The sequence below is a fragment of the Acinonyx jubatus genome, chromosome C2, assembly GCF_027475565.1.
Source record: "Acinonyx jubatus isolate Ajub_Pintada_27869175 chromosome C2, VMU_Ajub_asm_v1.0, whole genome shotgun sequence".
In the NCBI taxonomy this organism is placed as follows: domain Eukaryota; kingdom Metazoa; phylum Chordata; class Mammalia; order Carnivora; family Felidae; genus Acinonyx; species Acinonyx jubatus.
Window position 1 is genome coordinate 58,902,754 of NC_069384.1, and position 24,222 is coordinate 58,926,975.

At 36.6% G+C, this 24,222-nt stretch overlaps 1 protein-coding gene across 8 annotated transcripts in view; it reads right to left on the reverse strand.

Moving 5' to 3' along the window:
* Positions 1 to 24,222, reverse strand: part of SPICE1 (spindle and centriole associated protein 1) — a 52,225-nt gene that overhangs the window by 9,558 nt on the left and 18,445 nt on the right. For 5 of the 8 annotated variants that reach the window (XR_003420691.2, XR_001430704.3, XM_015075298.3 and 2 more), the window contains exons 5-13: positions 23,179 to 23,281; positions 21,997 to 22,103; positions 19,248 to 19,360; positions 13,928 to 14,118; positions 13,631 to 13,768; positions 12,797 to 13,062; positions 10,494 to 10,625; positions 7,032 to 7,179; positions 5,919 to 6,143 (exon numbers count right to left, since the gene is read on the reverse strand). Coding sequence is in view for 6 of the 8 variants with exons in the window: in XM_015075298.3 (XP_014930784.2) it covers positions 5,919 to 6,143; positions 7,032 to 7,179; positions 10,494 to 10,625; positions 12,797 to 13,062; positions 13,631 to 13,768; positions 13,928 to 14,118; positions 19,248 to 19,360; positions 21,997 to 22,103; positions 23,179 to 23,281 (1,423 nt within the window). In the remaining 2 variants the exon portion in view is untranslated. The remainder of the gene's footprint in view (positions 1 to 5,918; positions 6,144 to 7,031; positions 7,180 to 10,493; positions 10,626 to 12,796; positions 13,063 to 13,630; positions 13,769 to 13,927; positions 14,119 to 19,247; positions 19,361 to 21,996; positions 22,104 to 23,178; positions 23,282 to 24,222) is intronic. The other 3 variants (XM_053220870.1, XM_015075302.3, XM_015075303.3) reach the window with 3 other exon arrangements.

Here is a 24,222-nt window from a genome sequence, read left to right on the forward strand (position 1 = left end):
TTTGGGGGAACGGAAGCTACCAAGAATTCCATTTTGGGGGCACCTGGGTGGCTCAGTCAGTTAAGCAACCGACTTCGGCTCAGGTCACGATCTCAGAGTTCGTTAGTTTGAGTCCCACATTGGGCTCCATGCTGTCAATTCTTTGGATCCTCTGTCCCCCTCTCACTCTGCCCCTCCCCCACTCATGCACGCTTGGTCTCTCTGTCTCAAAAATAAATAAACATTTAAAAAAAAGAATTCCATTTTGAACAGGATAAGTTTAAGGTGCCTTATGATTTATCCCAATATCCATCCAAGCAGATGGATTCTTCATGGGTCAGGAACTCAAGAGAGTCATCTAGGCTAAGATACAAAATTGGAAGTCACTGGCATATACATAGTATTAGAAGCCAAGATTATCTGGAGAAAAAGAATAGAGTCAGAAAAGAAACCAATACCAACAAAGAAGGAAGTCAGTGTTTAGAGCTTCATAAAGGAGGGGGGGCGCCTGGGTGGCTCAGTCGGTTAAGCGCCCAACTTCAGCTCAGGTCATGATCTCACTGTCCGTGAGTTCGAGCCCTGTGTCGGGCTCTGTGCTGACAGCTCAGAGCCTGGAGCCTGCTTCAGATTCTGTGTCTCCCTCTCTCTCTGACCCTCCCCCATTCATGCTCTGTCTCTCTCTGTCTCAAAAATAAATAAACATTAAAAAAATTTAAAAAAAAAAAGGAGGGGAAGCTAGCAAACAAAGCAGACTAAAATGGAGCAGCCAGAAAGGAGAGAGAAATATTATAGGAATGTGGTATGAAGGAAACAAATGTGGTATGATTATATATTAATTATATATAATGCTACTGTAAGAACTAGAACACAAAGACAGAAGAAAAATACACTGGAGTTATTAACCTGGAGGCCACCAGAGCTCTTAGCAAGAGTAGTTTAGGTGAAATGACCTAATAGGGAGTGAACTGGGGAGACAGATGCTCCTAGTTCAACATCATAGGCTCGCTTCCTTTCACTGACAACAAGGAAATGAAATTTAAAAAATTGTAAAACCCACATCAGTAAAGATAATGGTCTAGGAAGAGAGTCATTAGCAAATGAGATACTTCAACACATTTCTGAAAGACTGAAAGTAGATGAGAAGGATGTGAAAGAATGAAATTGAGCAGAAGACACGGTGCAGAACACATATATGTATTCTAAGGAAGCTACAGGTAAAAGCCAGTCTTTCTGGGGGAACCCTAAAAAGGCTGTTAGCTCAAAGACGACAGTACAGAGGGAGAAAGTGAGAAGTAGGACTGAAAACTGGAGAATAACTTGGAAGTTCGTCTACTGTATAGTTACGTCAGTCAGGCTGTGCTCACTACTTACCCCCACCCATCCTTGAAAGCAAAAACAAAAAACAAACAAACAAACAACAACAACAACAAAACAGCATTGGGGAAAGTAAATGTGGTAGCCCCAGCAGAACAGCTCGATCTTACTTGCATATTGCATACCCTAAAAGGAGGCCAGCAGTTAACAGAGCATGTCCACATATACAAAGTAACTGCTGAAGGGAAAGCCTACTGGGAAAACAGACCAAGACTCACCTATACAGAAGAGCAAATGTATGCCAACCACCTATAACATTCAGTCATGTCATTTATTCTTAACTATCATGGGCCATGAAGTAACACCAGACATATGAGGAAAACTGACAGCACAAAGAGAAAAACCAGGATAGGTAAACAGAACAAGAGACTAAGAGGAAGAGAAGGAAAATCCAGGTACAGAAGATAATGTAACAAAATTCTAAATGGTCTACTCAGAAGAGAGTTTCTAGAAGACAATGCAGTTGTAATAAGCATCAATGAAAATAGATTAGACAATAAGAAAGGGCTCTTGCTTAGAAATTAAACATACAATTTGGTGAATTAAAGAAATCTAAAAGACAGGTTTGAACACAAAATGAAAAAAATCCTCCAGAATATAAGAAGGAAGATATAAAGCTAAATACATAAGAAAATAATCCAAAAGGTCAACATACAGTTTTCTAAAACTTCAGAAATTTATGTGTCTTTAGTCCAAAAGGTCTCACTGGTGCCTCTTTGTGCAATGAGAAAAAAAAAGAAAAACAAAACTATTATTTAGACACACATTATGCAATGTCAGAATTACAACAAAGGAACCCTAAAGCTTCCACAGAGAAAAAGTAGGTCAAATACAAAGAAATAAAAATTAGATATTGCATCTGACATCTCAACCACAACACCAGATACTAAAAATCAATGGAACAATGCCTTTGATTTCTCAGGGGGAAACGAATATGAACCTAGAATTCTGTATCTAGACAAATTATCAATAGAAAAGTAAAAATATTCTCAAATTTTTAAGAACTTAGGGTTTACCTTCTATATACCCATTCTGATGATTTCTTTCAAAAACTTGAGGGAGAAAACCAAAGAAGAAGAAGAAATGGCATCCAGGAAATAGTAGATGCAATCCAGGAGTGTAATGTTAGCAATTCCCAAGATAAGAGGCGTGCAGTGGGCCCAGCGAGCAATCAGTCAAGACCAGACCAGGGGATGAAGAGCTTTTACAAAGTATCCCTGAGATGAAAGTGGATTCCATGCCACAGACAGTAAAAGGACCAGAAGATATTATTCACGTGTAAAGCACATTATTCTTGTGAAAACAAGAGGTAAGAGCAATTTGAAATTCCAGGCAAAACAAAAACTGAGCAAGAAAGTCACCATAAATGCAGAGCAAGCTTAAAGATTCTGAGCAACAGATGAAGTGAAATAAAGAAATTCACACACACACACAAATTTCACTTTGATCTTCAGAAGAACTTTTTCCTTCCTGTGGCACAAGGATTGATAGTAACAATGGATCACAAAACAAAAAATAATTGTCATTTGTTTTCAACTTTCAGTATCCATCTGTAGACAAGACACAGAAGACATAAGTGTGGTAATGGAACAACGTAAATGTTACCAACTGTGATCCTGTAAAAGGAAAGGTAGGCTGACTGAAGGTGGGAAGTAGAAGCAAAGGAGAGCCAGAAAGGGGAGCCAGGATCCTTGTCTTACATAGCAGAAAGCTGAGATATACTGCCTAAAGTGAACCAAGAAGAAATAAAAAGTATTTGAAAACACAAAGTTAAACAACAGAAGAATTAAAAATTAAAATGTAGTCTTCCAAATTAGAGAAGAGAAGTAGGTTAATATTAATTAAAACCTCTTCTTTAATACGGGGCGCCTGGGTGGCTCAGTCGGTTAAGCGTCTGACTTCAGTTCAGGTCATGATCTCACCACCCGTGAGATCGAGCCCCAAGTCAGGCTCTGTGCAGACAGCTCAGCCCTTGGAGCCTGCTTTGGATTCTGTGTCTCCCTGTCTCTCTCTGCCCCTCCCTTGCTGGCGCTCTGTCTCTCTCAAAAATAAAATAAAATAATAAAAAATAAATTTTTTAAACCCTCTTCTTTAATAAAGGAGAGTCTATAATTATTGTGTAAAGCTGACATCTAAGCAAAGAAATATAAAAATATTTTATATTAATTATGGAGACCACCACAAGATAAGCAGAAATCAAATTGGAAAAAAATGATTCCCTCTTAGCACAGGCCTAAAGATGAAAGAGGAAGAGACCCTTGTATGTGCTTTTTTTTTTAAGCACATGGAAATATAAATTAGAATTAACATCTGAAAGTAAAAAACGAATGGGAGATAAGAAAATGAAAACAGCTTAATATACTACTCTTTCAAAAAGTGTGGCTGTAAGTAGAAGTTGATTAGTAGCTAAAGGAAAATATCTATGACAGGAAATTCTAGAGTAAGCCTGTCCATTATGATAGCCTCTGGGCATATGCAGCTATTCAAATTCAAATTCAAATTAATTAAAGTTAAGTAAAATTATTAATTCAGTTCTTCAGTAATATTAGCCACATTTCCAGTGCTCAACAGTCCCCTGAGGCTAGTGGCTACCATACTGAATGGAAAAGACATAGAACATTTTCATCACTACAGGATGTTCTATCAGGCAGAGTTGTTCTAGAGCACAACTAAATGCTGATCAAGGGCCCTATGTATCTCCTACCTTTATCCACATGTTCAGTTTAACTGAACAATTCTTTACATGTGAGCATTCTAAACAAAATGCTGAAAAATATGATGATAAAACTTCAACTAACAATACACACTCAAAGGTTATCCTATCTGCACACTGTAAAAGAAATGTATAGTGTTATTTTCAGTGCAAACCTGCTAACAAAGTGTTGTCTATAATAGTCCCCAAATAATTTGCTTTAGTAAACATTTAGTATTATTTGTAATCAGAGTAAAAGTATTTACCGTCATCATTTCTTTAAAAGAATTTCAAGCTATTTTACTATCACCAATGGAAAATAATTTAGAATATATCAAAAGAGATCATTAGACAAGCTTACTAATACCATGTAAACATTTGAAAGATTACTTTAAGGAATGAAAATCTAACCTGAACAGAAATCAGAATTGAAATCATATTTCCTAAATCTAACCAGACTTAACAATACTCTCTAGCCTCTGAAGAGGAAATACTGAATCACAGAATTACAGAGCTCGAGGAACATTAAAGATAAAAGAAAAATCTTTCATTTTAGAGCTAGGAAAATGAAATGCAGAAAATGCATGCCTCACGGCTAGTCATTGGGTTGGCCAAGACTTCAGCACTTCTGACTCTCAGTCTAGCACTGTCTCCCTATGCCACACAGATCTGACAGATTCTGCAATCACATATTAAAGGCCAAGACAAATTTTATAATGGTAAGGATTTGTCATTTCTTTAACCTTTATGGCCTCTTCCTGTCCTTTATTGAAAAGTACAGAAAATCTGACAAAATTTGTTAAGTCCCAGTGACAACAAAAGCTATTACTGTGGGGGCGCCTGGGTGGTTAAGACAGTTAAACGCCATACTTGATTTCAGCTCAGGTCATGATCTCATGGTTCATGAGTTTGAGCCCCACGCTGGGCTCTGCACTGTCACTGCACGGATCCTCTCTCTCTCTGCCTTCCCCTGCTCATGCTCGCTCGCTCTCTCTCTCTCTCTCTCTCTCTCTCTCTCTCAAAATAAAAAAAAAAAGTTATTATTCTGTTCCCCTATTCAAGAATGTAAACACTCTTTTTAAAGAAATAAAAATGTAGGCAAATCAAGGCTGAATTAATATTTCTCTAAAAACACTGGAGAAGAGTCTAAGGTACTTTTTTGATTAAAGAACTGTTCTAAAAATGGGGGAAAAAAAGCTACAGTTCTAGAAGAATGCACAGGTGGACAAATAAATATAATTTTCCAAACAATGAAGCATTCCATGGAACTTCTAAAGACCATCCATGAGCCCCCAAGTGACGAATCTCTGACCTAATTTTAAATTTAAATGTTTTTATTCTTAACTCTATATATGTCCTGCAAAAAGTGGCTCTAAAGCTATTTTTAATTTTCATTATAAAATTACCTCAACTGACTAATAAGCTAAACAGTTTCCATGAGAAAGATGTTAACCACATCTGAATTACAAATGCCTAAAAGTCACAGCTCTTACCCTTCTTTGGTTAAGCTTTCATTACTCTCTGGAGGATAATCTCCTCCTGTTTCTTACCCTTTCCTGTGTTCCTGGAACATAGGGAAAAGAGGATTTCCCTTACTCGGCATTTTAATGCTGAGGACTTTGATCCTTTGATCTGATTTAATATTTACAATGTCCAACAGAACAGATACATAATGAAATTCAACATGATATTTCACCATTGATGTAACATACATGATATAAACAACCCTGAAAAATCCTCCTCCAGCTTAAAGATTATGTGCAGCAATCAACAGCTTTCAAAATTCAGTTTATCAGGTAAAAATGGACACAGTGTTACATATTTAAGGCATAAAAAGGCAACAGGCACACCACTCTAGAAGAAGCCTGCTCACCTTCCTGCAAGGGAGAGAATCCGGAGCTGCTCTTCTGCCTGGGTGGTGTTAACAACACAGCTGGCTCAAATACATGTGCCGGAAAACTGGTGGCCACGTTCGCACTACCCGGCGGGGCTGGCACCTGAGACAGTTTAACAGGCAAGTCTTCCTGTGCCAATGCAGCCACTTCTTCCCCTCGGAACACCAACGGCACAGAGACATCAGCATTTACAGCTGGGCCCTCTGAAGAAGATGAGAGGCCATTAGCACTTAAAGAAACCATGGACACACTGCAGGTGTTTATGCTTACATGCATTTCCATAAAAGGCAAAATCACATGGACTCTAGAGCCTTCACTTTCTAGGCCACATCCTCCTTAGCCGTAACTCGTGAGGGGGCAGCACCGGGAAGAAGAGGCCATTTTTGAGAAAAGCACTGGTGGCCCCTAGCCCTTGAGGCCTGCCCTAGCCATTGAGTGTATCTCACACAAGTCAAATTTTACTCAGCCACTTCTTAGAATCCCTCATGAGAAAACACTCCTACGATACATAAAACACTCTCCACACAAGACACTCATCAAGATATTACTTAGAAGCAAAAAACATGAAAAGGCCTAAATGCCCTATTCAGCCTGTGGCATATGAAGGTACACAAAGTGAAGAAAGGTTTTCAAAACATCAGAATTTCTAAAACCCGGTATTTCTTTTTCTTTCCAAGACCATCTCCTCTCCTCCTGAGCCTGGTGCACAGTGATGAAAAGTGCTGGCATGAAAGCCCCACTGGTATAGGAAGCAAGTTCTGCTACTTTCCAGTTGTATGATCTTGCTAAGTTACCAGTTCTCTCTAAGCCTTGGTTTTCTCATCGAGAAAATGGGGATAACAAAGATACTTACCTCATAAGACTATTATGAGGGGTATATGAGATAATACATGTAGAACACTCAAAAAGTGCCTGGCATACAGCAATAACCCAATAAATATTAGCTGAAAATACTAGTGGCCATTGCCATACTGACAAAGTAGTGACAGTGCTGCATATGTACCAACAACCAATAACTCCACGTAAGTTTAGAGTCTTGTTTATTCTATCAGTGTTTTAATACCAACCTGGGGTAATAAGACCACACCCACCTGGACTGTCTATAATTTTCCTACTCGTAGATCCCCTTTCTGATGCCTGATTTTCTTCATTGCTTTTTATCACAGGACAGTTCTTCATGGCATGTGTGAGCGATATAAGTTGCTCATCTGTTGTGACCATGTACTGCTGAAGCCTTGCCTGGAGAAAAAAGAATTAAATAACATCATTGACATATCAGACATCAAATCATCACCTAGATATGTATAACCATATCATTATCTTAAATAGTCTAGGAACTTTGAACTTCCATTCAAACACTAAAATAGTGCCTTTGTAAGAACACATAATCATAAATATTTTAAAAGTCTCATGATAGAAGAATGGTTAAATGTATCACAGAATATTATTAATAAATACACTGCCAGAATAATAAGGATTAACCTTTTATAGGGCTTTTGATTTATAAAACCTCTTTTATATAGATGGTATCAACTGACTCAAGCTACCCCAAGAGGCAAGTATATCAGGTGGAGGAAATTTAACAGAATATTATACGGGCATTTAAACTGAAAAAACGTGATCCTGTAAGTGTTTATAGTAATGTATATAAAATAATGTTAAGAGAAAATATATACAGAGAGAAGAGATATTATACACACATAGATATATACATATATATCCAAGAGGTACAGACATTTGATAAAAATCAGAGATGGCCAGAAGTCAGAAGTATTATTGGTAGGACTAGTGAATGAAATCTACTAAACAATTTCATACCAGCCCAAATTTTTTCCCAAATTCCACACTCCTCTCCAATGACCTGCTCAGCATCTCCACCTAGAACTCACATAGGCTCCAACTTTACATGTGCACAACCAAATTCTCCCTGAACACCCCACCTCATCAACAGCACCTCTATCCTTCCAAATATTCAGTCCATAGCTTTGGAATCATCCTTGACTCTTCTCTCACATCCTCTCCTTGGCCCCATATCAGCAAATCCTACTGCTTGCCTTCCAAATACATTCACAATTTAGTCCCTTTTCACAGCCTCTCCCACTTCCAACCTAGACCAGGCTGCCATGTCTCACTTGGATTATTTCATTAACTCCTGTCTGTAACATTCTGCTTCCATGTTTGACCACCTAGAGTCTAGTTCTATACTTTTCCCCAAAAGGTTTGAAGCACTTTGGGCCTCCACAGGGGCACCACAGGACATCTTATATTTTTAAGGAAAACACTGCTGCTCAACATCTGTCAGGCACCAGTGAACTCCTAGCTTGAGGTGGTTCACAGCTTCCATATTAGATCAAAATACATTCCTTTTCATGATGTCGTATCTTCATGAAGCTGGGCTGTCAGTAGCTGCTATGATAAAAAGCAACACTGCATAAAAATTACTGTGGAATAGGAAATAAGAATGGCAATATCCAAAATGATTCCAAGCTTTGAGAAGCTGTACAGTACCCAGCAGGTAGACATATCCCATCAGTAAATAATTGTGGTTATTTAATCATGAATACAAATAAAACTTTTTCTATCAATACTTTGATATTTTGTGGGTTTTTTTCCAAACAGCATCTAAGTTGTTGAGACATAAATACTTACTAAGTAGTTTGAGCCGAACTACTTAATAAAGGAAACTGTTGGGTATTTCTTTCAGCCTACGGGGATCTTGAGATAATAAGGGCACCATGAACCGAGAAAGGGCAGTGATCTCTGATCTAGTCTCCACACAGCCGCCCACAGTGATCCTCATAAAACCTCAATCACATCACATCTCTTCTCTCCTCAAAACCCTTCCATGGTGTCCCTTCTCACCCAACATAAAAACCCAAATTCTTACCCAGCTTGCAAGCCCTCATGACACAGCTTATCTATTGGCTCTTGCCTCCTACTACTCTTCCACACTCGACTCCAGACATTCTGATCCTCATGCTTTTGTGCTCAACAGCCACGCTCTCACCTCAAGACCTCTGCACCTGCTGTTCTTCTGCCGAGACTGCTCTTCTCTTAGCTATCTGCACACTCGCTCCCTCACCTCCTTCAGGCCTTCCTCACAGGCATGGCCCACCCCAATTACAATTCCCATCCTAGGTACTTGCTATGCCTCTTACCTGCTTTATTCTTCTTTATACCACATACCACCATCTAACTTACAATATACTCTGCTTTTTTTTTCCCCCAGGATTTATTTAGAATATAAACTCCACGAGGGTAAAGATTTCTTCTTTGTTCACTACTGTACTTCCTACACCTAGACCAGTGCCAGGCCCAAATCAATAAAGATTTGTTGAGCCAGTTAGTACATTTAAAAACCATTCATTTTCCCAAGAGAACTGAAAACCTGTGTTCACGCAAATACTTGTACATGAATGTTGACAGCAGCATTATTCATTCATAATATACAAAAAGGTGGAAACAATTCAAAAATCCATCACTTGATGAATGGATAAGCAAAATGTGGTGTATCCACATAATGGAATACTAGTGGACAAAAAAAGTAATGAGCTACTGACAACATGCTACAACATAGATAAGCCCTGAAAACATTATGCTAAGTGAAACAAAAACACAGACACAAAAGATCACAAATTGCAAGATTCCATTTATATGAAATATCCACATTCGGCAAACCTATAGAGACACAGAGTGGAGAGCAATATCCAAAGAATATCCAAAAGGCACAAATGAAGAACATAGCATTGAGGCAGTAAGATTTCCTAGAAGAAATACTGTGTAAGTTTTTTTTATTTTCAGTTTTTTGGTTTTGTTTTTGAGAAAGAGAGAGAGCATGCATGAGCAGGGGAGGGACAGAGAGAGGAAGAGAGAGAATCCAAGCAGGCTCTGCTCTGTCAGTGCACAGCCTGATGCAGGGCTCATTCTCACGACTATGAGATCATGACCTGAGCCAAGAGTCAGATGCTTCACTAACTGAGCCACCCAGGCACCCCCTGTGTAAGCGTTTAAAAAAAAAAAAAAAAGCAATTATCCAGACAAGTGGCAAAGAGGACTTCTATAATAAATTTGAAGATACTGTAAACAATTTTAAATGGCAAATGATTACAGCAAGCTTCCTCAAATGGTATCCCCTGATGTTTTGAAATTAAAAGTAGCTATCATAACATTTTTTTATTTCACATTTTGGATCAACTACTAGAATATTGGTAGTTACCATTTAAATGTAGATTCTGTCTTCCCCACTAAATAATAAGTTTCTTAAAGACAGTAGATTTATTCTATATGTATTTAAAGTCCAAGTTTCTACTATAGTACCTCCAATGTAATAAATGTTCAATAAAAGCTACCATTGATGATAATAAAGTGAGAGGTAATCACATCAGCATAACAAAACCAAAGGCAACTAGAAGAGAATCTTATATATTCTTTTTTTTCTTTATTATGAAATGTATTGGCAAATTGGTTTCCATACAACACCCAGTGGAGAATCTTATATATCCTTAGACGTTTTATGATACTAAACACAGAAAAGCTTGATTGCATCTAAGTACCTGGGTTGCGGTATTTTCTTCTCTGAGAAGAAGAATTTCAGCTGTAAGAGCATCAATGAGCTCTCGATGATCACCTAACATTTGTTCCAGTCGCTGCCTTGTCTCCACTTCTTTACGCAGCTGGAGCTCACTCTACAAAAAAAAATCCACTTCCATCAATACAACTCCCATCCAAAACTAAATTACTATCAACAGCATCAAGTACTGAAAACTAAAAGTTTCTACTCAAAGCTGTCAAAAAAATACTTAGAGTATATGTGACAGTAATGAGAATGAAATATTTTTATTAAAAGGTTTATATTTCATTAAAATGAAATACTGTATCCTTTTCCCTTCCTTAAATAGAACACAATGAACACAATGGTATGCAGAATTAAATGACTACAACTTTTGCAGAATGAAGTGGAGGGGGAAGTACATATACATATTGGTTGAATACACACAGAGCATCTCTAGAAGGACACACTCACACCTGGTCGTCAGAGCTGGCGCCGAGGAAGCAGACCCGTAAAATGGAAGTTAAGGATGGGAAGTAGGGGGCGCCTATGTGGCTCAGTCGGTTAAGCATCCGACTTTGACTCAGGTCATGATCTCACTGCTTGTGGGTCTGAGCCCTGCGAGGGGCTCTGTGCTGACAGCTCAGAGCCTGGAGCCTGCTTCAGATTCTGTGTCTCCCTGTCTGCCCCTCCCCCTCTTGTGTGTACACTCGCTCTCTCTCAAAAATAAATAAGCATAAAAAAAAAAAGGTGAGAATTAGAATTTTTATCTGTATCTCTGTTTCTCTGAATTTCATACTGTATGAATGCATCACCAATTCAAAAATTAAGTTTGTTAAAAGAAAATTAAAAATAAATGACAGGCTTAAATGGTTTAACTTCATAAAGCAAGTGATTAGCTAAAAAGTATATGCTTCTAAACCTGTAATACTTTCAGAGAGCCAAAAGTACACTCCTAGAGATTCCTAACTTAAGGGTGGAAGAATGTGAAGACTTTCCTAAGTCTGACCATACAATAAATATTTCACTAAAAAGCAAATTTTAGGAGGACATCTCCAGAGAAATTGGAACATCTGAATTAGAGAGACTGGGGCGCCTGGGTGGCTCAGTCGGTTGAGTATCCAACTTCGGCCAGGTCATGATCTCATGGTTCATGAGTTTGAGCCCCACATCAGGCTCTTTGCTAACAGCTCAGAACCTGGGGCCTGCTTCAGATTCTGTGTCTCCCTCTCTCTCTGCCCCTCCTCCACTTGTGCTCTGTCTCTCTCAAAAAAATGGATAAACATTAAAAAATTTTTGAATTAGAGCAATGAATCAACAATTTTAATAATAAAATGTCCTTGAACATTTTTTGTTGTATTTAACAAATTTAAATGTATAAAAAAATAATAGTTTAAATAGATTTTTTGAAAGATGAAATGTTTACCCAACTCTAATTCCACAGCATTCTGAAGACTGATTATTCACAAATGAACTAAAAAACAATTCCTGCTAGTTTTATAAATTATTTTCACAACAACAAAATATCTCCCACTTCAGACACTAATGCAAAGCCTGAGTTAGTCACACAGATAACATGAAGAACTTTCCCCATCTGTGTCTATAGATTACAGGTATGCCGCTCTCCAAACTCAACTAAAGTGGGAGTAGGAAGCAGAAAAAGCATCAGAAGGAGGACACGTTGAGTAGTTCTACTGAATCTAATACTGCCAAACAATAATATTCAATATCAGCATAAGACATGATCTTATTTATAGCAGATTAACCCCTCTAATTATATTTTACTAAAGCTCATATTAAAATCAACATCACTTAGCTGACCATGTATCAGTATATTGGATGATACATAAATCAGCATGCAGAGGAAAATTAAGAGGATAAAAGTTCACTGCAGATAATCTAAAGTTGAGGTATTTTATTATTTATTTTTTTTAATTTTTTTAAGATTTATTTTTGAGAGAGAGAGAGAACACAAGTAGGGAAGGGGCAGAGAGAGAGGGAGACACAGAATCTGAAGCAGGCTCCAGGCTCTGAGCTGTCAGCACAGAGCCCGACACAGAGCTCGAACCCACAAACTGTGAGATCATGACCTGAGCCGAAGTTGACACTTAACCGACTGAGTCACCTAGGCGCCCCATGCTGAGATATTTTAAATAAAGCTATTCAGATTTGACTATATTTCATTTGGAGACTGCAATAAATTAAGGGTAGAGCAAAAACAAAAAAAAAACAAAAAACAAAAAAAACAACTCTAAGCATATCTACCCGCACTCTGAAGAGGAGACTCTAATAACTTCTTGCTCTTACCTCTTTAAGGTACCGAACCAGGCGACAGAGGGAGCCCACCAGAGACAGAGTGAAGCCTGTGAGACCCTGACTACTTTGCAGTCCCTTGACCTCACGTCCTGTACACCGTTCATATTCTTCCATTTCATGTTCCACTTCATTTATCATGTGTTTGAGGACATCCAGGCTGGAATTATTGCTATTTGGTAAGTCTGTGGAGGCTGTGCTAGCTGTTAGTATGCTCTTTTTCTGCTTGGAAGGAGCACGAGAATCCAGTTTTCCTTTCACTGATAATGAGAGAAGTCATTCTATTATAAGACCAAGAAAAATTATACCAGAAAGCTACTAGAGAAACCTTTGACTGTTATTCACAATTTATAAACAAAAAATTTTTAATGTTTATTTATTTTGAGAGAAAGAGACAGTGCAAGTCATGGAGAGGCAGAGAGAAAGAGGAGAGAGAGAGAATTCCAAGCAGGCTCTATGCTGTCAGCACAGAGCCCAACGTGGGGCCTGACCTCATGAAACCGTGAGATCATGACCTGAGCCGAGATCAAGAGTTGGACACTTAACCAACTGAGCTACCCAGGCGCCCCTATAAAAGGTTTTTATAGAAGTTATAACCATTTTTTCATAAAAATCCATACAGGTTTACACTGTGTATAACAAACACACTAAAACTATCTTTCTACAGAGTTACATGGCATAGAACACTTCTTAGCCACCATTCAACAAAGTCTTAATCAGTTGGCTCTGATTGGATGAGTTTAAGGGGAAAAACTTTACTAAGAGATTAAAGAAGTTGTATCAAGTTATGTGTTTACTAATTCATCTTGGCAAATCAAGGGATTGAACCTTTATTTAACAACTGTTTTTGCTTCCTTGAGTTCAGCACTTGTCCCACAACATAGCTTGAGTCTAGAGTCTCAGTAGATTCTTCAGATTGAAGCCTGGTGTGGATTCTCTTGACAGCATTGGTAGCATTCAGAGCAGCTAAAAGAAAAAGTATTTCCAAAAGAATCTCCAGTGAACAACAAAAAAGTTTTAAGCATTCCAATGAACAGATCTATCAGTATCTTATTCAATTAGGTAAAGACAGTCAAGACTAAATACCATTGCTTTAAAAATTGCTATGTTTAAAAAAGAACATACTAAAACAAGTCACTGTTCTGGGAGAAGTAAGACAATGGGGGAGCAAACCGTTTTGTTCCCCTGATGGAGGAGCAGATGATGGAGTTTCTGGAAGGGTTGTTACTTGTGACTGTGCTGTTATTTTCTGCTGAATATCAGTCCACAATTTTTTAATTAAGTCAGAATTATCTTCCTTTAGTTGGTGGAGAAACCTATAAATTATGAGACAACAAGCTACATTAGAATTAATAAATGCTGTCATTTAAACTGTTCAACTGCTTACATATTTGATTGATGGAGCTTTTAATACTTCATAATCAAAGAAAAAATACATTTTCTTCAACTTATAAGACAGATGACTAAAATGCCAGTCTTCTTAGTGTTAGAAGAAATCATTCCATCTTCCTCCCAGTTTCCTACCTACATGGCTCCTAATCACAGGAGCAATTTGCCCTTTCTGGACTTCGGTGATATGGGCCCCATCCTCCTCCCTCTTTCCCAGAGAAAATACATGGCTTGGTCTTTTCTATTTTCTCTCTCCTGTGAAGGCTGTCCTCAGAACATAGCCTCCGCTCATCGCTGAACTGAAGGGACTGGAGCAGACTCTGCCCTGAGTCTCTGGGAGCAGGGGAAGGAATGGAAGAGCTTGCAGTACAGGGAGTTAGAGCAAGCACTAAGCCTTTTGCTATAATCATCTTTAGTACTGATAAGGCTGATATTTTATCTCCAATCACCTGATTCCTTTGTCTTTTTCTCAGTTGGACGGAGGCTTAGAAGAGGTAGGAGACAAAAAAGTGGAAACAACCCAAATGTCCACCAACTGATGAGTGGAAAAGTAAAACGTACTACAACCACACAATGGAGTATTACATAGCCATAAAAAGGAATGAAGCGAAGATACATGCTACAACATGGATGAATCTTGAAAACATGCTTAGTAAAAGACACCAGACACAAAAGATCACATATTGAATGATTCCATATATATGAAATGTCCAGAACAGGCAAATATATAGAGATAGAAAATAGATTAATCTGATAGATCAGACAGGGCTAAAGGGCTTGGGAGGAAATGGGGTTTGACTATTAAAGAATATAGGGTTTCTTTAGGGTAATGAAAATGTTCTAAAATTGACTATAGGTTGCACAATTCTGCATATACTAAAAATCATTGGTTATACTTTATGTGGGTGGATTGTATGGTATGTGAACTATAAATCAATAAAACTGTTATTAAAAAAAAAAGAGGAAAAGGGAAATCTTATTTAGTGGCTCCACAAATGTCAACCTAAGGGAGTTGCCTTCAAGCAAATTATGCACATTGCACATTAGTTGCTACGAAACATATTTAGCAAAAGGCCTATAATGCAATCCATTCAAAGGGGGCTAGTTATCAAAGCATCAGAAAGAGTTCTCTGTAAGACAGTATTAGCTCTAAGTCCAACCTTCAGGATAAATCCTAAGAAAAGAAAAGAACTGAATCTATACACAACAAGGGCAGCTGTGTTGGAAAAACTGACCTGGAAAGGTAAGCCGAAGACACAGCTTAGCAATATTAAATTTTAAAGACAGAAGAAACAAAATTTAAATATAAAGGAAATTAAGTACCTACATAAAAATGCCAAATTATTTATAAGGGCAAGAACATTATTCTATCATCAGACTTGTCAAAGCAACATTCAAAGCAAACTAAGAATGGAGGAACATTTTCAAGAAAATGGGGAAATTTAAAGAAACACTGCATCAATCAAAGATTTTCTATCTGGCCAAGCTGTCCCTCAAACTTTTAAGCCTTTCAAGAACTCAAGGAATACTATATTCACAAATGCTATAGCATGAGCCCTGACAGATCCAACCAAGAGTTAACTAGGGAAACATCAAAAAAAGACCAATGATGACCATTTACTATATTTAATTGTAGCTCCAAAACTAAAACCAAAATGGCAATACACAGGGAAGAATAATATGTTTTATGTTCTGTCAAAGCAAAAAATATGCAGCTAAAAGAGGAGAAGGCCTGAGAGAAAAGGGAAAGAATGAGAATACAGAATAACTTATTTGTTGTACAGGAAGCAGGTAGAAGTCAAAATACCACTTAATGCCAACACACCAGACAACAAAAGATTAAAGAAAATAGGGGACTGAAACCCTCTATAAAAGGTAGATATAAAGGCAACCAACCAGAACAAAATTACCAACTTCCTAGACACCAACAGAAATTTTTAAGAGAACAGAGAAAACATCACATAGAGAAAGAAAACCGTAATTACAGTATAACACCATAGTACTATAAAATAATATGACAAAGTTGACAGCAAACACATCAACCATGTTAATAAATATTACAAGCTTACTTTACTAATTAAAGAAAAAAAGATTCTCAAACTGGCTAACAAGGCAAGACCCAACTCTATGCTGAAAATAAAAGACACACCTAGCATCCAACAATTTAGAAAGGCTAAAATAAAAGGATGAGCAAAGATGAACCAAGTAATTAGAAGCAGGAAGGCAGAGATTTCACTCCTGATATCAAAGTAGAACTGAAGCCCCAGGTATTAAATGTGAAAAAGAACACTCATAATGCTAAAAGCCATACTTCACAATGAAGATACAATACTTCTGGATATCCATGTACCAAAAAACACAGCAGTCACCCATACAAGGATGAAGGTATTCAACTACAAAGAGAATTAAATATACGTAAACATCAAATGCGAAGAAAAATAGAAAACACTAACAGAGACTTTAATACACTACTCTCAATATAAGATCGTGGCAAAAATGAGACACAGAAAAAGTAATAAACAACATAATCAATGAAGTAAATTTTATGGATATACATATAGAACTTTACGCCTTGTTAATATACAATATACCTTCTTCTCAAGCACACAAATGGAGCATTCACAAAAATTTAATCATATATTAGGCCACAAAGAAAACATCATTAAGCTCTACAAGTAGAAATATCATAAACCACCCTCTGAGTATAATAAAACTAGAAATAAGAAAACGAAAAACAAAGAAGCCCCTCTGTCTGGAAACATTTTTTAAAAACCTTCTATTAAACAACTCTTAGGTAAAAGAAAAAATATAAACTGAAATTACCTAATTTCTAAAATAATAAAACACTACGTATTAGAATATATGTTACACATTTAAAGCACAGACCAGAATAAAATTCAGAACCTTAAACATATTTATCAATTAAAAATAAAGTATGAAAATAAATATATTAAATTACCAACTGCAAAAGAAAGCAAAGTAGAAAAAAGCAAAGTAAATGAAAGAAAACTAAAAGAAGCGAAGATAAAAGTGAAAATTGATAAGAAGACATCAGAAAAACAGTAGCTCTAATTAATAAATCAAAATCCTGGTTCTTTAAAAATTTAACAAGATAGACAAACCACTAACTAACCTAATTGTAAAACATGGGAGGGAGGACAAAAAGAAATGAAGAAGGGGAGATAAGCACAAAAGCAAAAGACATTTTTTAGAAGTACAGAAATTATTTGCACACCTCTATGGAAATACATTGACAAGCCTACAAAAAATGGATAATTTCCTAAGAAAATATAATTTACCAAAATTGACTTGAGTAGAAGTAGAAAGTTTAATCCACTCTCCATGGAAGAAGAAAAGTTATTATGACACTTCACCACAAAAAAGCACCACATTCAAATAATTTCACAGGGAAATTCTACAAACCTTTTGAAGAACACAGGGTCCCAAACTAGATAAATTATTTTAGGACTTAAACAATTAGAAAATGTTCTGGATGCTTCTCATGAAATCAAGTATAATATTATTACCTCAATCTGATATTATATATTTAAAAAATTATAGACAATATTATTTAAGAATATTAATGCAAGAATACTAAATAAAATATTAACAAACATCCAACACCACAATAATGAAAAGAATACACCATGGCCAAGTGGAATTTATTTCAGTAATGCAAGAATAGTTCAATATTAGGAAATCCATAATCTAATACACCATATTAATAGATCTATAGCAGGAAACTTATATGATTATCTCTATAGAACTTGAAAAAGTCAACACTCATTCCTGATTTAAAAAAAAACAAAACAAAACCTCAAAATAAGAACTGATAGACCTTTCCTTAGCATTGTTAAAAAACAAAAAACAAAAACAACAAAAACTTCACTTCTAAAACCAGCACCTTACTTAAGAGGAAACAAAAGAGTCACTTTCACAGATCAGGGACAACACATAGATGCCCACTATTTCCACTATTTTTTTTTCACTATTTCCACTATTATTTAATACTGTCCTATAGCTACTGCAATATACAAAAGAAACCAACTAGAGATATAACACTTAGAAAATATATAAAACTATGTCTATTTGCAGATGACATGATGGAATACCTGGAAAACTCTAGAAAAACAATGCTAAAACTAACTCAACCAAGATTCAATAAGTTAGCAGAATATCAAGATAACACACTGAAATCAACAGCCTTCGTAAACACAAACAACTACTTAGAAGGTATAATGGAAGAGAAAAATCCCATTTAAGAGAATAACAACAACAACAAAACATTAACTACTTAGGGATAAACCACAAAAAATGAGCAAAATCTATATAAGAAAAATATTAAAACACTGCAAAAACAAAAATGTAGACATTAACAAATGGAAAAATATACTTTGTCCTGGATAGTAAAACCCAACATAATAAAGATGTCAGTTCTGCCTAGTTTATTTATTTTATTTATTAAATTTTTTTATTCTTTATTTTTGAGGTGGGGGAAGGAGGGGGTAAGGGGGAGGGAAGGGCAGAGGGAGAGGGAGACGCAGAATCAGAAGCAGGCTCCAGGCTCTGAGCTGTCAGCCCAGAGCCTGACCGGAGCTTGAACCCACAAAACACAAGATCGTAACCTGAGCCCAAGTCGGATGCTCAACCGACTGAGCTACCCAGGCGCCCCTGCCTAGTTAATTTATTAAAAGAACAAAAATACCAATAACCTTTTCTTATGAGGCTGGACAAATTGATATTAAAGTTCACATGGATAAATAAACATGTAAAAATCATTAAGAAAACTCTGAATTAAAAAACAGCTACGAGGCAAGTTTATTCAAACACCACAAACTCTAATTAAAATAGTGTGGTATTAGAGCATAACTAGAGAGACAAGGCCAATGGACTAGAATAGTAAATCCAGAAATAGACCCAATATTATAATATGTCAATAACATATGTCAATATATATATAATATTATTATATTATATCTCAATAAAGCTGAAAATCAAAAGAAATATACTTGGAAGAAAGGGAAGCACTGTAGAGATTTATGCCACATATACATACCTGTCTACATTCGTATTTGACAGAGAGTTGATAGAGTTATCCAATTCATTCTCACTTTCTCCAGACTGGCTGTTAACGGTTCCTTCTTCTTCATCATCTACTTCATTAAGAGCCTTTCTCAACGTAACAATAAAAATAAAAATACAAGTTGGTTATATATACACTCATCCTTTCTTTCTTTTTATTGTAACAATTGAGAGTTCCCTCCTTCTAAGGCTAACATCTCCACAAGTGCTCTAGAACCTAAACCCTCTCACCTCCATTCTACTCCATGACCTTCTATCTCCTGCCTCTCCAACCTCTCTCTCTGTACTGGCTTCAGCTCATCCATATTTAAATGTGAACAAGTCTCTCTCATTGTATCTTCTCCCTTCCACCACCAAACCTCTTGAAAGAGTCACCCCCCACTTCCCATTTACCATCTGTGCCCTACAACTTTGCTTCTGCCCTACCATTCCACTCAAACTGGTCTCTACAAGGTCAACATCCTCTTCTGATTTGTTCCTAAATCAAACAGGTATTTTTTTAGTTTTTGCCTTCCCTTACTTCTTTGATTCATTAGACATTAATTACCACTCCTTTCTTCCCTTCAAGATCTTCTTGATACACTCTTCCTTTTAATTGGCATGATACCAGATTTCCCTGTTGTTTTTTGTTTTTCTATTCCCAATCTCCTTTATTCGTTCTTCTTTCTACTATTTCTTAATATCTAATGGGACTCAAGGTCCTCCCTTTGGACCTTTTCTCCTCTCGTCTGATTCCCTTTCTGAATGATTGTAGTTCCAAAGCTGCAATCACAAGTAAAATGCTGTGAATTCTCAAATTTCTACCTTTACCCAGATTTCACTGGAGCCCTAGGCAATTATATCCAACTGCCTAAAAGATATCCCTAGTAGACATCCTATATACATATAATAAACATGTCCCAAATTAGTCATCTTCCTAAGCCTCTCCTATTATTCTTCCAGAAGCCTTGTTCCTGCCATATTACCTAAGACCATGAACAGCATCACTATCTAGTGATATGCTCAAGCCAGCAAACTGGGAGGTATCCTTCTTTCTCATATATCACATCCAATCAGCTCCCAAATCCTGTCAATTCTATCCCTTTTTAAAATCTCTCAAATTTATCCCTTTTCCCCTCTACCTCCTTCTCTACTGCCACTGCTTAGGTTAGGCTCCCACTACTTCTCACTAAAATTCTATCCTAGGGTACCTGGGTAGCATCCAAGTTCAGCTCAGGTTATGATCTCACGGTTCCTGAGTTCAAACCCCACATCAGGCTCTCTGCTGCCAGTGTGGAGCCTGCTTCGGGTCTTCTGTCTCCCTCTCTCTTCCCCTCTCCTGCTCACACTCTCTCAAAAATAAATATACATACATACATACATACATACATACATACATACATACATAAATAAAATTCTATCCTGAGTCTTCTAATCAGATCCTCTCACCAGTCTCCTCCCTCCCAAACCCACCTTTCACTCTACAGTCTATTTCATAATGACTCTACTCTTCCTATAATCCTTTGGTGGCTCTACTCTTACTTTCTGGTTCCTTAGCCCTTCACTACCTAGTTCCTCCCTGTCTCTCTAATCTCAGCTCTTGCCAATTCCCCATCCCCATAAAAGAGACCATGATATCTGAAAGCTAACATTTTTAGTAAATGCTGAAACATAATGGTTTCTGGCTAGAGATACGGCTAATGGGTGTTGGCTATTTAAAACGTGTAATTTTACTTAACTGCCTTTGTAAATAGAAAACAATACTTAACATGTTTTTTTATGATTTTGGACCTTATAATTCCCTAGGATCAACCCTCTAATTGATGATTCTCCTTTTCTTCATAGGACATATACATAACCTAGGAAATTGCATTAAACAGGTATTGAGTCTTAATCAGTTCTAAGAAGTTGTTTTTAGTATTAAATTCTTCAAGTGCTTTTAAAAAAATGTGTCCCATCTCAAAATTCTAAACATTTTGATTCATGAGTTAATCATTAATGAATTAATCATTAATTAATTAATGGTTTCAATTAGCTTAGGATATGGTTAATTAACATTTTACTACTAAAATAAATTTTCCCATCTAACTAGACAATAAATCCCAAGTTTCCTGGGTAGCTACTTTTTAAACACACTATTAGAAGGGACTAACATTTAATGAAGAGCTAGTATCTAGAATTATGCTAGGCATTTTACATAACTTATCTCAGCTGATCCTCACAACAACCATAGTAAGTATATTCTATTTCCATTTAACAAAAAAAACAAAAACACTCTGAGCCAATTCAGACACCTTAAGAAATCAACTCCAGATCAAAGAGCTAGTAAGTAATAGAATACAAACATAGATCCACCTGATTCCAAAATGCAAGTGAAAAGACTCCCCACTCCTTCCATACTGGCAGATGGAGCCCAGCTTGAAGGCCATCTCTGATGCCAACAAGCTATGTGATCTTGGACAAGGCACTTAATTTTTCTGAACCTCAGGTTTTTTTTCTGCTAAACGGAGATAATAATAGCTTACCTTGTAGGTAAGTACTCAGTAAAAGGTAGCTATCATTATCCAGTCCTGTCTTGTTTGGTACAAACATTACTCAGAGAGTGCAATATGCTTCAGTAAGAACAATTCTAACAACCATAACTAGATATCTGTTGATAATTTAAGCTTTTGAAATGTTTACCACAATACCTACATAAGCTTAATTTCCACATAAGTATGACGGCTATGAGAATAGCACATTACCTGAGGCTCTATGACAGATTCACTAAGAATGGCCTGGGTGACAGGGTCTTGATTTACCACGATGGGACCCTGAGAGGAATCAGGAGCCACTGTTACATTCGGAAACCCTGCAGAAGGAAAATAAGTAATGATGATTTTATTTCATTTAGTTAAATTGACTTTACAAACAATACACATTGCCCTAAGTTTGTTATCACATGAAAATCTTAAAAATTATAATAGCAGCTCACATTCATATAACACTTACTATATGCCAGGCACTGTTCCAAGTACTTTTACATATATTAAGTCATTTTACCTTCACAAAATCTGATGAGATTGTTACTAGTATTATCTTACAGACCAGTAAACTGAAACTCAGAGACATGAAGCAAATGGCCCCGAGTCACACTAATAAATGGCTAAGCCAAGATTGAAACTTTACACTAAAAACTAATGATCTATTTTTAGGGATTAAACAATAGATTACATACACATTAAAGTGAATAATGCTATGTATCTGAACAGAGGCAAAGTCCCTTTTAGAGAGAGATTGAAGTAGATTTAGACTTCAAATTAAGTTTTACTCAAGTTACATAAATACAAATACTTTATATGGTAACTTAATATTAATAAACTGGAAATTAAGTCATATTTTAAATTATAAAATCTTGTATATTGCCCTATAAAATATCCTAGTAAATAATAACAATTTACCTTTGCTTAGCTCAGTAATTTGTAATAGTTAATATTCTTAGTGAAAAAAAACAAATTATAATGAGTCTATGCCTAACAACTCTTATATGCTATCCACTCTAGAATACTTGTGATATAAATAATGTGGTGCCCAAGGGGCACCCGGGTGGCCCAATCGGTTAAGCAGATGACTCTTGGTTTCAGCTCAGGTCATGATCCCACGTCCTCATGGGTTCAAGCCCTGTGTCAGGCTCTGCACTGATGACGTACAGCCTGCTTGGATTCTCTCCCTCCCTCTTTCTCTGCCCCTCTCCCACTTGCATTGTCTCTGTCTCTCTCAAAAATAAATAAACTTTAAGAAAGAAAGAAAGAAAGAAAGAAAGAAAGAAAGAAAGAAAGAAAGAAAGAAAGAGGTGCCCGAGAAATGATTTAAAATTCTTCCAAGTAGCCAGCTATGGGCTACGGTTAATAAGAAAAAGAAGTTTTTGTTTGAATTGAATACATTACCTGTGCGCCTACGAGGAAAATCAACAAATAGATCTTTTGCTTCAGCCATCAAATGATCAGATTTTTCCAAAACATCCTGCATCTGGTATTGATCAGAAAGAATCTAGATACGTGTTAATGATAAATATATTACTCAGAAAAATATATATACATATACTTATGAAATCACAAAGGAAAAGTCCATACAAAGGTAGAGGGCATAAAAATAACCAAAGGCCACTACCTTTCTAAAATCCTTCAGTGACAATATCCTTAAGTACCAGTAGATGGGGCTATTACAATAATTAGTAGATTTCATGTGCTTGGCCACAATCCAAGTAAGAAATACATTATTTAACTGCGAACCAGCACACATACAAATTTAAATGTATAACAGAATAAAAGTTTTACTTAACCTTACTCTTTGAGAACCGCTCTGAAATTTTCCTTTTAGCTCCTATTTCATTTTTTTAAATAATGGCTACAACACACTAACTCAATTTTACAATCCACTAAAAAGTTGTGATCCACAGTTTGAAAAACACTGATTAAAGACATAAATCTCTGAGCCATAAATTCAGAGGTGTTTCAACCTTTAAAGTGTATTTCATAACCTACTATTGGATCATGATCAACAACTTAGAGAATATGAGCTAAGATATGAGGTTTAGGGCATCAAACAAAGTGATGTTTCTGTATTTATAAACAAGATGGATTTTTATCATGGGGGGATGAGAACCAAAACAATACCATTACAGTAGTGCCTCTGATTAGGCACTTTCAACTTAGGAACTTTCATAATTACAAGCAAGGACATGCAGGCAAGTCAACTCTAGCCACCACCGCCAGATGGCATTCTTAAACTGAAAGGAGTCACAAAATTGGAAACGACCCACAGTTTCCAACAATGATTCAAAACAATAAAGCATCTGGCAACAAATGCTCTTACCAGAATCTCTCTAGCCCATGGAAACAGGTATATAATATAACCTTAGTTACTGTTTTAGGACACTGACAAAAATAACAAGAATAAAATTCTATTTCCCTTCTTCTCCTGCTGTAGCC